The sequence below is a fragment of the Aulostomus chinensis genome, chromosome 18 (genome assembly GCF_037954235.1).
Source record: "Aulostomus chinensis isolate RoL2024-O1b breed Wild chromosome 18, RoL_Achi_v1.0, whole genome shotgun sequence".
In the NCBI taxonomy this organism is placed as follows: domain Eukaryota; kingdom Metazoa; phylum Chordata; class Actinopteri; order Syngnathiformes; family Aulostomidae; genus Aulostomus; species Aulostomus chinensis.
This window is the reverse complement of record NC_141337.1, coordinates 10,713,599-10,727,359: the sequence shown is the minus strand read 5'-3', so window position 1 is coordinate 10,727,359 and position 13,761 is coordinate 10,713,599. Positions and strand designations below refer to the sequence as shown.

General features: G+C 43.4%; 1 protein-coding gene across 2 annotated transcripts in view; it reads right to left on the bottom strand.

Annotated features, from left to right (window-relative positions):
• adcy9b (adenylate cyclase 9b) overlaps window positions 1–12,816 on the bottom strand; it is a 33,741-nt gene extending 20,925 nt beyond the window's left edge. The window contains exons 1-2 of one of the 2 annotated variants that reach the window (XM_086184556.1): window positions 11,405–12,816; window positions 9,357–11,312 (exon numbers count right to left, since the gene is read on the bottom strand). In XM_086184556.1, the coding sequence (XP_086040682.1) occupies window positions 9,357–11,178 (1,822 nt within the window). In that variant the 5' untranslated portion in view covers window positions 11,179–11,312; window positions 11,405–12,816. Of the gene's footprint in view, window positions 1–9,356 lie in introns of both variants that reach the window. The other variant, XM_086184557.1, reaches the window with a different exon arrangement.
• Between the last annotated feature and the right edge of the window lie 945 nt (window positions 12,817–13,761).

Genomic DNA, 13,761 nt, shown 5'->3' with positions numbered 1-13,761 from the left:
TCTTCCACACTGAAGCCAAAGGAGCAAGCCTGAGCCGGGCCAAGACAAGAACCAGACACACCAGCTTTACACTACTACTGATGTTAGCTTACTTTTGTCTGTAAGCAATGAATAGGAAGAGAAAAAGCAGAACTAATTTTGCCATCTCTAATGTTCAACAGTAGCTATAGTACTTTAAAACTGATTTTGTAGCTATGTCAGAAATGCTTTTCTTAATTCTGGTAAACATTACCACTTTTGACCAGAGAGGCCGCTATTGTCAACAAACAGAAAGTTCATAGTAGCTGCTTTAATTCTGGAAAAGCTATAAAAAATGTTGCCTCAACCTGAAAATAGAGATGATAGACTGCCTAAAAACAGATTGTTCAGAATTCCATGACAGGATACAAGCATGAGCTTAACATATCCAACAGTAGTCAAGCTACTCTATACACGAGCCATGAAAACCTTTTTCATTTGATCATTTAAACAAATTCAGAGTGATAAAAGGTGTCTTATTTGAATGTCATGCAGTGATATATAGTTACTTGATGTATTATTCACTAATAATCAGGCTTTTATTAATATATATTACATTTTATACCCCAAGTGCTCTACAGAAAGAAGCTCAACGTCTGTGGAGTGATTATTAATAATTAAAAGTAATGCTACACAGGAAGATTTTTTTTTTAGCTTGATTTTAAAAGTTATCAGCATTGGCCTCATCATGTTTATTTATGACTCCAGTTGTCCTGGGGGGAAAAGTCAACACTGAGAGGTCTGCAGAAGTCTGTACAGTGTCAAATAATTATTTTTCCGTTTAGTGAATAATTGACAGATTTTCTTTTGAGCTCTCTAGTGTGCGTACAAACACATTCCCTGTTTTCATCGTGTAAAACATTGGCTAAAAGAAAGTGTGGTGAGGAAGAAAAGGGTGGTAGATAAAAATCTACATTAAAGTCTATTGCAATACAGTATGAAACACAGGAAGACGAGCATTTCAACAGAGAGCTTCCTCATCCGTAGAGAAAGCAAAAACTGGCTTACTTCAAATGTATTTCTCAGCCTGCAAAAATACTTCATACTCATGCATTTATAAAAAGGTGCAATACACACAACTACCAACAAAATAATTCATTGCAAAGAACACAGTATGATTGAACAAACATGCTCAGTCGATCCGCACAGGGTGAGTGCAGAAGCAGGCTTCAGGGTGGACCGGCTCCCCGTCATCTCCCTTCATTCATAATTCACACAGCCATTTATCACACACACACACACACACACACACACACACACACACACTGCTGTGCACACTAACGAGTCACCTCAGCCACAAACATCGGGAGGGTGTGGCTGCATGTGTGGGTGTTAGCATCTAAGTGCAGAAAGCAGAAGAGTGTGTGTGATTGTAGACGAGTGGTATTGTGCGTCACCTCAATGATTGGCTTCCATCCCTCAATATCACTAAAGACAAGTGTGCACCAGCATTTTCTGTACCCTTGGTTACAAACGGTAAAAGGATGCATCAATGAGTCATGATAGCCATTTATCATCGGACCATAGTTACCATTGTCAGGTAGCGTAGCGCCATTGCTCAACTCACGGTTGGGAAGAAGAGACCGAAGAATTAAAAATACAGTGAGGTAGCAACAGCAGGAGCGACGCACATTTATCCGTTTCATTGTTTAACATTTTCAATTTGTATCTGCTTACACAATGAAGATGCAGTTACAGAGCATTCAAATCAGCCTATTCATGTGTACAAAAAAAGACCTTCATTTGACTTTTACCATGTAATGAAAGCAAGACCTTCAGGAGAATGTAGCTCTTCCTCCCATGTAAGAAATATTTTCCAAGAGTCCCTTTTATTAGCCTGTTGCCACGGCAATTAGCCTGGGTAAAACCAGGGTACGGAGAATGGGGTGTGTTGGTGCAGATGGGAAATGTCCACCCCCAGGCTGATGCTGGTGCCATGCATGTGAACCCTGAACCAGACGAACTTCACAGGAGAATCTTTTGTTACAAAACGCAGACAGGATTTATGACTTTTCTCTTTATAGAACTCCTTTCCCCTTTTCTACACCTCTGCGTGGTTTTCATTCGTTTCGGCCCTCAGATATGTGATAACACGCAGCGTTAAGTTAAGAGACTGCAACAAGAAGATTCCTTTACCACAGTGGCTGTGTTGGCATATGAAGATGCACTGATATTACAGTATCTGTGTAACATCTCCAGATAGTGAGATGTTTCTGATGCTAGTGGTAATTACATTTACCTCCAGCATTCAAGATGAAGATTCAGCCCGAATAATATTGCAAAATGCAAATACAAGGAGAGCTCTCTCTTTGTGGACTTGGTTTACACTTTATTTGGAAGTAGGAAACCAAATAGATCACGCAACTCAGATAATACACCCTCTCCATCACTAAAAAAATACAAAACAGTTTCTAGCACATGACCACCTCCGCACAACAGACCGTTGCTTGGCTGCACTACATTAGCAAACATGCATTACTCCACTGGTTTAATGGCAGCTAACAGAGTAGCTGAAATGTGAAGACAGAGTGCATTACTCTCCTGTTGAGGTGAACAAGATGGAATGAGTTTGTTGGCTGACATCAGTATTGTCAAGAAAATATAGATGGATGAAGACGGTTTTTAGCTTCGTCGCTAGTTTACTTAAAACAAGCTTAGCCTGCTATTTTAACGCAACCACTTCCCAATCTGTACTGATACAATTAAAATGTTCCAACTATCGCGAGTTTCTCTCTTTTCTGTACAAGGAAAAAGAAAAAGAAAGCTCGCTATAAAATGGTTGCAATAGACACCGGGATTAGGTGTTCATTTTTCATTTCACCCCTAAGGAATGTAAAGAAGGAAAACTGCAGCATTTTACTGCTTAATTTGCATTTTAAATATCTAGATCATATCATTACTACAATATTACTATGATGACACCTAGTCAAAATATCAAGATGTGAGGAATTGACAAGGAACAACCAATATGTTGTAATTTGATCGAAATTTAAAAAATGGCCAAAATCACATGAAGGAAGTGCATTATTGGCTATTAAAGGCAAAATGCGTGTCGAAATACTATTCGTAACAAAGAACTGCAGTACTTCAGAGATATGAAAAAAAACGTTCTTATTTAGTATGAGCCCTGCAAAAAATGAATGGTTAAATAAATAAAAAAATTGCACTGGAAACATTTCACTGATTAAAATGTGAGTCATGACACAAACCATGATTATTTCACTCTAACGCAGTACATTATTCTGCAATTGCAATATCACTCAAAAAGAATTGCTACGACATATTTTTTTTCAAAATTATTTAGTCCTCATCGATGCAAAGATTTGTAAATAATTATTAAGAATCAGCCAAAGAGAGTAACGTCATCCTCCAACCGCTAGGAAAGCCAACATCACACGTTCAGCATGTTGCATGTTTTGCACCATGTTACAATGTTGTGTCTGTTCCACATGCTACATCATGTCACGTGTTGCTCTTCATCATAGCGGAAATGTCCACCCTGGTTCCTCTCTGTCACAGTAGAACATGGCAGGCTTCACAGTAACTGCCAGGTCTGCATGGATGTTCCAAATCTCCAAAGCAATAGAAAGTTAACTGGACCATGCAGGTGCGATTATTCATAGCTTTTTGAAATAATACGCTCCCTGCTTTTCTACTCTTAATCCTAAAACTCATTACACCCCCCGAGAAGAAATCCTTTATTGCTTGCTGGGCTGAAGCAGTGAGTAATACCCTTGCCGCACAGGCCTCCCGAATGAGTACAGGTAGTCCAGTCCTGCTGAGTAACGGTGCGACAGCAGATAACCTAAACGACTGCGACTGTGAAATCCTGCTAATCGCCACAATGTAGACCTTCAACAACCTTCCGCAACGGCTCCATGAGTACAGAGCATGACAAGGTATCCTGAAGCTGTGCATACATGCTCGGTCTGATAAGACCAAAGATGACAAATGGTGATATTAGGTTGGTGCAGGCTACAACGCCATGCTAGGATGGACTATAATACGCAGTGCAGGGCAGTACTGAACAATGCAGTGTGATGTATTACGCCATTACTCTCTCAGCGGAGTTGTAATCTACCATGCAGAGCCAAGGTGTTCCAGGCAGGGCTCGGTCACTGCAATACAATATAGCAGCTGAGAGTCCCCCTGGCTGTTACCTTCCCCTGGCAGCGTCTGAGCAATCACATCCCCCTCTCAGACTTCAGATGAAAGGGCCACGACTATGCTGTGTAATAGTAATCCCTGGATCTATTTACGGTTGGTTTTGTAAACCATCCCAACAGCTGCCACCACAGCCTAACCTCAACTCAAGCTCTGTAATGCCCCTCCTTATCCCATCCAAGCAGTAAGCCACTCAACTCCACTTCACAACTGACCCCCCATCTTTCTACTGTCAGGAATGCTGTGTGTGCATACTGATTTTGACTCAAGGGTATAAAAGGAAATTATTTCAGGTATGTGATTGATGGCGTCTGGGAGGGACAAAAGAAAAAGACAAAATTTTTGTCACATAATATCAGCACACGCTAAAATGTTTATAGCATTTTCAAGTCCTCGCAACAAAGTGTCCTGAGCTCACATTTTTCCAATGCTGTATTACTACATGCAGAAAGTTCAGCATCTGACCACTAACAACAGCTCCAACAACAAAACAAAACAACAGCTAAACAGCCAAGAAACGTCCATCCATCCATTTTCTACTGCTTATCTTGTTAAGGTCCCGGGGGGGGGGGGGGGGCTGGAGCCCATCCCAGGTACACTCTAGATGAGTCGCCAGTCCATCTCAGGGCCAACACATAGAGACAGACAACCATTCACACTCACAGTCACACCTACGGTCAATTTAGAGTATCAATCAGCCTCGTCCCCTCTTGATGTCTTTGGACTGTGGGAGGAAGCTGGAGTATCACAGAGAACCCACACAGGAACAGGGAGAACATGGAGACTCACACAGAAAGATCCTGTGATGGAGCCGGGACTCAAACCAGGAACCTTCTTGCTGTGAGGCGACAGTGCTGACCACTGCACCACCGTGCCGCCCGCCAATAAACATCTGATTACCAACTCACTGTCCAGTATTATCTGTGTCTTTATTCTGCTGTATGCTCTGTAATCCACAAGCACTTTGAATTATGCACATAACACGTTATACGACATAACAATTCCTGTTCGGCGCTATCTCACACGTGTGCAAGTGATTGTGCTCACCTGAATGTACCAGCTGGTTGTGTAAACAAGCTATGAACCGGAAGGGTTATAGTTTGTTTGAGGATTATTAAGTGTACAGTTGGATAAAGACGACGTGGATTAAACCGGATGATGCTATAGAGAGTTTGTAAACCGACATTTGTGGGCAGTTTTGCTGTTGTTTTGTTGCTGTAGCTGTTGTTGGCCATATGTTGCAATTGGCTTCAAGCTAAATTTATACTTCTGCATTCTGGAGTCACAAAGAGGTAACACAGGAGAGAATAAATATCCCCCATAGCTCAAGATTGCTATTTGTGAGTATTTGAAGGGTGAAATTTGGGTGTAGATTGCTTTAAGGGTGTGATATCTAGCACCAGCCTCCCTTTCTGCACTGGGGCTCGGTGCTAGGGTTCTGTCACATGGCACCTGGGTGTAGCGGTGGTTAGCCGCCAGAGCAGCACAGCAGCCACACTTCATCTACTTTCACTCATTAATTCTCTCTTGCCTTCAATTCTCCTGCTGCTTCTTAAAACATGACCTCGAAACCAGCCTCATTTAGCGTCGTCAAGGTCGCAGGTAGCAGCAATTATAAGTAGGTCTCTGATGGGCCTCAGGCAAATACCGCACACTTTCAAAAGTGACAGGACATCCCTCTGGAGTGGCATTGAGTGGTAGAAGCATGCGTGTGTGTATATGTCTGTGTGTGTGTGTGTGTGTCTGTGTCTGTGTGTGTTTGTGTCCAAAAAGAATAAATGTGTCTCCCAATAACTAACACCTTCTGCAGAGCATAAAGTAATAAGGACACAGAACATTCATCACCAGAACTATCTGCAGCCAAGTTTTGTTCTGTGCTCAAATCAATCCTAATGTAGCTAATCGATCCTGAAGGCTTAAAGGTGGACAAAGAATTGGGACAAATTAATATTGTGGACCAGAATACAAATGATCTTCTGTCGTATCGCAAGCGCAACCCTTGGCATTGTTAGATTCTCTTTGATACCCACATGACATGAAAACCTCTCTGCCTCATCGTAAATAAACACGAGCGTGACAGCCTCATTATTGGCAATCAATATCATTTGCTGGGAATAAAACGGCCGGCTGACAGGCGGTTGATATGTTCAGGGTCAGGATAACAGCAGGCCAGTGTAGAGAGATGAGATGATGGAGTATTACTAACATTAATCACTTTAGCTGAGGAGATTACCCAGTCTTGCTTAATTAGAAATCTCCCATAAGGCAAACGAGGGGAGAGCAGGTCGGGAGGGGATAGACTGGGCGCCCAGCAAAGCTTCACACCAATGTTGAGTCAGAAAAGGTCACGCTCACAATTTCAAACTGAACATGCCTCACCTTGAGGCGACGGAGCACCCTGTACATATCATACAAAGCAGCTGTCAGAAACTCAAATTAATGAAAGCGATGTCCGCATCATCAAAGCGGAGCTACTAGTGTTCATTTGGGCTACTTTTCCTCTCATTTTCTATTCATGAAATTAGAGTTACAGCAACAGCCTGGAGGATTAACAGCAGGGGAAGACAAGCGTGATAAACACCAAACTGAAAGATTCTATAAAAAAAAAAAAACAATAAAAAAAACAAAAAGAGATTTCTAAAAAGCCATTGAAGCATTCTGGACATTCAAAAATGGGGCTCTTGTTCATCTGTATCACTGTATCAGTCTTACAGATGAAGGCTCCTTTGATCCACAAGATAAAGTCTGCACACAAACACTTCAACTGCGGAAACAAAAGGCAGCTTTCAAGGACCGAACTCAGGAAGATAATGAGTCCATACAGCAAGTCTCCTCGAAAAGAAATCATCTTTTATCAGGTCCTATCATTCTACATTGAGCACAAAAAAGGACGTGTACATTTACTTTCCAGGGAAACTGAGTCAAATATAGCCCCCATTTCTAGTAAGGGACAGCACAGTGAGCTCTGGCCTCCTATGTAACCCATCCCATACGGATGGCCAGAGACAGCCTTTTGGTGTGATACGCGCTGGATCATGTCAGAATATCCTTCAGTTAAAGTGGAATAAAGGAAGCAGTGACATAACTGCTGCAGTAAATGACTAAACAATCAACACAATAACTGATTTATCAAGGACAAATGCCAAATCAAGTAAACATTTGCTACATTCCTGCATTTCCTGCCCATTTTAAATGCTTCCCTCATTGATGGGCTATTTTTCACACTGTTCTTTGCAATGTTCATATTCTAACTGTTATTTTGAAGGCTGTAATTTTTTAGTGCCGATACTGTCTCGATTTTATTTTCACCTTAAAAATCATATCAATGGGGACGTAAGAAATATTTCTATCAATAAAACCCAGTAAAGTTCAACAGACCACAAATTACAAGCTCCAAAATGATACACATCAAAATTATAATCCTCATAAAAGGTTCTAATGCTATAGCTTTATATCCTTACTCCCTAAACCTGTCCGTACATCCTGTCTTGGTGGAGACCGTCAGATTGATTACAAAATATTAGCTAGAGCTCACAAGCCAACTGTCATATCAGGCTGTTATTACCTGATGGATTACAGAGTGAGCCACATTTAGTTTTCTGTCAAAAACTACATGTCAGTGTTGTAGAGCCTGCAGGATGCTGCTACTGTGGCTGCATCTACCACAGGGAGCCACAAATAGCTTCTAATTACAGCTGTAAGAGATAAAAAGGAGAGCAACCTGGAGGATGAGACCAAAAAAAAACCAAAAACCCCAACCTGAACTCTATTTGTGACAAAGTGAAACATCTCACGCAGAAAGGATATCAAAAATAAAAAGGAGACAACCGCACAGCGATCAGTGTCTAGGTCAGAGCAATTTACTTCTGGGCCAGGACACAGGGACCAATATCCAATCCTAGCTGCAATGTTACCCGAGTGATTTACACCGACGGAGCAAGACAGTGCAGGGATCTTTACAGCACAAGAGAACAACTCTCTCCTGACAGCCAGCTCTGTCAACGGCACAGGAAATCTACAGGGAGAGGATAAATCTTAGGAAGGGAACTGAATACATGATGGAGGCAAGAAAGGAGTCGGGGAGGAGGAGGGGGAGGGTGGTAACATGATGGGTAACACTTTCATTCTTGGAATGGAAAAAAAAAAAGCAAGTGCAGGAGTGGTTGTCATTCATTAATCTAAGAGATGAGGGGAAAACACAGGCCCACAAATCACTCGCAGGGCTGCTGCTGCTATGCCTGAGGCACTTTCTCTCTGACTAGTTTGCATTACTTGTCACTGCCATCCGTGCCAAACTGAAAATTCATTCACACACATTGAATTGCTCAACTGCTCTGGTTACCATTTGATAATCAAGGATCACCCGAGCCGAGGATGCCCTCAACAGAACTCAGACATGCGGACAAACATCCAGAAATGAAGTTAAAATGCGCATTTTAACAGCATTTGCAACGTCTTAGCCACTTCACTTACGTTATAACGGCTCTGCAAGCTTTACATGATGAAAACAGCAATCAGCACACATTTGGCTACATCGGGAAATTTGCATAAATGTATGAAATCAATGCTGCTATCAAGCAGTTTCGAGGCAAGACAGAGAAAGGACAAGATTGAGAGGTGACGATAAAACTGCAAGCCCATCTCTGGAAGAGAAGGTGACTGTTGCATTAATTTGTAAAGCAATCCCTGATGTTCCGGGTGAGATTAGAAGACACATTGAGGACGTCTGGAAGGCAATGTAATTTAACAAGGGAACAAAGGGTGGGAGGGGAGATGGCAACAAATATGGCGTCTGTCCGTAATACACACTCATAAGAAAAGCAACACCGAGGCTCATCTGTACCTGGACTTGCATCCACTTTGATTGATACGAATACAAATGCCTCCAGGGATGGCAGGGAAGCACCATCCTACATGTACTCGAGCACATAAAAAAACTGCAGTTTGCAGATACTCGTGGATGAAAAACTGCAGCCACAGTTTTCACTGTTGCAGCCTATTTGTGACCTTGGAACTACATTGTTAGAAATAAAACCAGGAAAGACTGGCTGTGAGACGAAGATGAACTGAGCTTATGTGGAGAACTAACACTGGAAAAAGCTGCAGCATTAACTCAGCTTACTACAACTCTATTAGTCACACTCTTTTATGCCTCATGTCCACAGAGAACCTACCTTTGAGCTGGTCTGCCACAACACTCTGGCCTATTCTCTCAATGACCTGCCCGTCTTCATGCTGGTAGCGATCATCTAGAAAGTTGGCAGTGGCTTGTGATAGATGGACCTTCCCAGCCACACCCAGTTGCTCCATTAGGTTGGCTAGGTTGACGTCGTTTGACCACACGTCAAACTTGAATCGCTTCATACCGAGTATACCGCACAGTACAGTACCGGTGTGGACACCCACCCTCATGTTGACCATCTCCCTCTTCTCCTGGCAGAACTGTTCAATAGCTTGGATCATGCCCAAACCCATTTCAACACAACAGTAAGCGTGATCCGGCCTGGGTTCGGGACAGCCAGCCACACAGTAGTAACAGTCGCCCAGAGTGCTGATCTTTTCACAACCAGTCAATTCGCACAGTTGATCAAAACGTCCAAACAAGTCATTGAGAAGTCCCACGAGGGCATGAGCCGATTTGTTGGCAGACATTTTAGTAAAGCCTACAATATCCGCAAAGAGGATACTAACGGGCTCCATCCGTTTCATGTTGAAGGGTCTGAAGATGATCTGGCCTCGAGGGATGGAGGTTTTCTTGCGTTTATTGTTCTTAGGGCTGGCGATGGCAGCTGCCGCACCACTTGTGGAGTATCGCTTAACAGAGTGATCACCTATCTCCTCGTCACCCTGCTTCATCAGTTCGTCAGCCACAATTCTGGGCATGACAGAGTGGATCATACGTTCCTTTAAGGCCTTCTCCACCTCCAGATCTTTGCCATGCATGATCGCTTGTCCCACTTTAAGGAAAGTGCTGCGTGACCGCACCTCTGACATAATGAACAGGTGGATGCCGATGGCGTGTGCACAGAGGTGGAGCAGGGCTTTCGCTGGGGCCAACCAGCTAAGGGCATTCCAGTCTGTGTCAGGGGATAAACTCAAATCATCCCCTGATTGGGTCAGGTGCAACCAGGCTAAACTCTCAAAAAAGACCGAGTAGAGAAACCCAAGGAGGACAGAGGCATAGAGACGAACATGAAGAACGCTGTACAGGAGAAGAAGAACCTCAATACAGAGTGAGAAGGTGCCAACAGGGGAGAGACAAGGAGACCAGGTGCTACCTCCAACAAACTTGTCATAGGACAGGTTGTATGTTGGCTCCATGCCACTGAACTCTTCCATATCCAACGTAGGTGTGGTAGGTGCCGGGGATTCCGGGTCTCTGAAGCCCGATGTCTGGATTTGGGGGGCCAGGGTCAGAATAAAGGTGACAACAATGAGGAGTAAAGATGCTTGGTTGTAGCAGCGGGAGTAGAGTTTGGTAAAAGTTAAGAGGAAAAGAAGAAGGCAGAAAATGAGAAAGGATGCTGTGGGGATTAGAAAAGCTGTCCTGTTGCAACGGGAAGGGTTGGCAGCAAAGTACAATCCCCAGAGGAGGCCAGCGGAAGCCAGGTAGAAGAGCACATAGCGGAACCGCCGCTGCGTTTGAGGGAAACACCGTTCCCTACAGGCCTCCTCCAGGATGGAAGAGTCAAACTTCGGGTCCCAGAAATGACCTGCTGACCTCTCAAAAAGCTGAGGCATTCTCCTCTGCGTGCGAAAGCCCTTGACAACCAGCCTCTTCACTCCGGACTCTCCGGAGCTACAGCTGGAGGAGATGCTGTACTTGCAGTGCTTGGATCCCCCAATGAATCCTCCTCCGATTGAACCGAGCGGGCCGCCTCCGTGTTTGTGTTTGACACCGCTGCCAATCCTCACTGAGACGCCCCCATCTCCACTTGAGTCACAGCTGACTTCTGTGTTGTGGGGAAGAAGTTGTTGATGTTGGGGGGATGCCATGTTGGTGTTTTTGATCTTTCCAAATCAAAGGACTAAACAACGTGGGGACAATTATTAAAAAAAAAAAAAAATCTAGATTTAAGGCAGAGGATGAAGCCACAGTATAAGAACCAGAGGAATGCCTGTTAGAAGTCCTAAAAATGAAAAGGCAGAGCAAAAATGAGATCCTTCAGTGTATACATTCCACTCAGTTAGCAGCGTAGTGACTGTACAAATACCAGCAGACCTTCCAAAGATTCTGAGTAGTTCACCGGTGCCCCACTTGACGTCAATCCCTGCATTCCTCCATGATCCTGTCTGTTTTGACACACTGCGTGGTTCACTCTGTGCCTGCTCGGTTGCCGTCCACTCTGCTGCCAACACACTGTTACACTCATTGGAAAAAAATTTGGGAAAACTATGAGAATTCCAAAATGAAATCTGTCAAAGGAAAAGTTGAGAAAGAGACCTTCAGCAGACTAGAGGTGTCGATCTGAGAGAGGACACCAGAACCATAACTATATAAAATCCAGTTAAAGGAGGCCGTGAGGTGTTTTCAGTCTTGCAGTACTTGTGTATGTCCCTTCTCTTGTATCCTTATGGGGTTTTGTTGTTGTTTTTTTACAAGCAGACAGTAATAAATTCTGAACTTTACCACTTAAAAAACAGAGTCAAACTTCCTCCAAAATTCTTCTCCACAGCTTATTCAGCTTTAATGCTGTCTAAAAAGTTCTGGTCGATGGATTTGATCACGGATTTTTGCCGTGACGCAATGAACAGCTTCGAACTTTGAGGCGCAGACTGATTTCTTTTATCCCATCGTGATTATTGCTCCTGGGCCAAATCCGGACTATTCCTGTGGTCTGGACCTGGTTCTTTTCCTGGTTTCTCAGTCCGGAGTCTAACCTCAGACGCGGAGGGGATCTTAAGGTCATCAGACGACAAATGCATGAACCGCAGTCAGCAGAAATAAACTGTTAGATCTTACTGCAAGAGCTCAGATGGCCGGTGAGTGAACATGCTCCCCTGCGAGGCTGTGCTCCATCCTGTCAGACACGCCAAATCTCGCTAATTCATCTCACGGTGCGCACTCCAAAGCGTACAGATTGTCCAGATATTTTGTCAGTGTAGCGGGTTCCTGGATGTTGTATCGGCTGAGGAAAAAAAATGCATCTTTGAAGAGACTAAATGAAGTGTCGCCCAGTTCTCTTTTTTCCCTGAAATAAAGTTTGCCCTCGGCCGTTTGGTCCCACAGCTGAATGGAAGAATCCCCGACGAGACTCGGGTAAATTAAAAGGTCTCCACCTTCCTCCACGCTTCCGACACCACAGTCCCGCGGGTCCGACCGGAACGCCGACTTCATCCAGCCACTTTAAATAAACTGCATGATGTGCATTAGAGAATATCTTTATAGCGCCAAATAATTATTTCATTATCCGAGGAGCATTTAACAGACTAAGGCATCGGCATCGTCCAGCCTTTCACTTCCCTGCATCGTCTACAGTTGCTGTTGTCCATTGTTTCCCCTCCGCTGTATGACCACCTCCTGCGCGTCCTTCCAGCGCCAACACCTGCGGGAAACGTGTGTGCACTACCCGGGCGCAGACGCCACCATCTTCTGTGCGGTGACAACCGTCAAGCAGCGATAAAGCTAGTGTGTGTGTTGTGTTTCATTGAGTGTGAAGCATGCCAGAGTAACGTCATCATTTCCACTCTTGTATTTCAAAATAAAAGTCTGTGTGTGGGGTGTGCGTGTCGCACATTTCAGGATTGAGAAAAATGAATGGCAACCATTCACAGTATTTTTATTTTTTTATTTTTTGCTATTCATGCTGAAGTAAAACTCACCGGATTCCCCAGATCTAATTTTCAACAAAAATAGAATCTGCAATATCCTGAAGATCACATAAGATATGGTGCAAAAAGCTGGGGGCTCACTGAACAAAACCACTAACACTTTTGTTTTTCTTATTATTTTCATTGTAATTATTATAAAATATAAGCTCTGTATGCTAAGAGAAGTTATTAATCTCAGATTAAGTGCAGAAATTTGTTTAACAACTGATTAAAAGCCTGGATAGCAATGCAGGCGTTCTCTCTGATGTGGTGCCACCAGTGTCACAGATCAGCGGACAGAGAAGCTAGCAGAAAATTGCTGCAGATGCAAATATTATCTTTCAAAAATAATCCATCTAAGAGAATGTTCCTGTCCCTGTGAATGTCTGCAAGCACACCACAGCTGTATGGAAGAATGAAGTGATGCTCCACAAACTTTAATCTGTAATTCTATCAACTCGACCTGAGGGAGCGTCAGTACATAAAATGTTGACAAGTCTTTAATGTATTTATATTTTTGTGGATTTATATTCTTGTGAAGTCTATTTAATTTGCTTTTTATCCTGGCTGCACAATTTGGGCTTCAACCAAAAAGAAGGGTAAACAAGACTTTTATTTTGAAGAGCAACTCGTGTACATCCGTTTTCATGGCCGCTACTCTGTACTGTAAGCCATTGGCGAGCAGACAAAAGCAGAGGTGTTGATAATTGGCTTGAAATCAGGCAGACGTGTGTGCGTGCGTAAATGTGTGTGTGTGTGTGTGTGTGT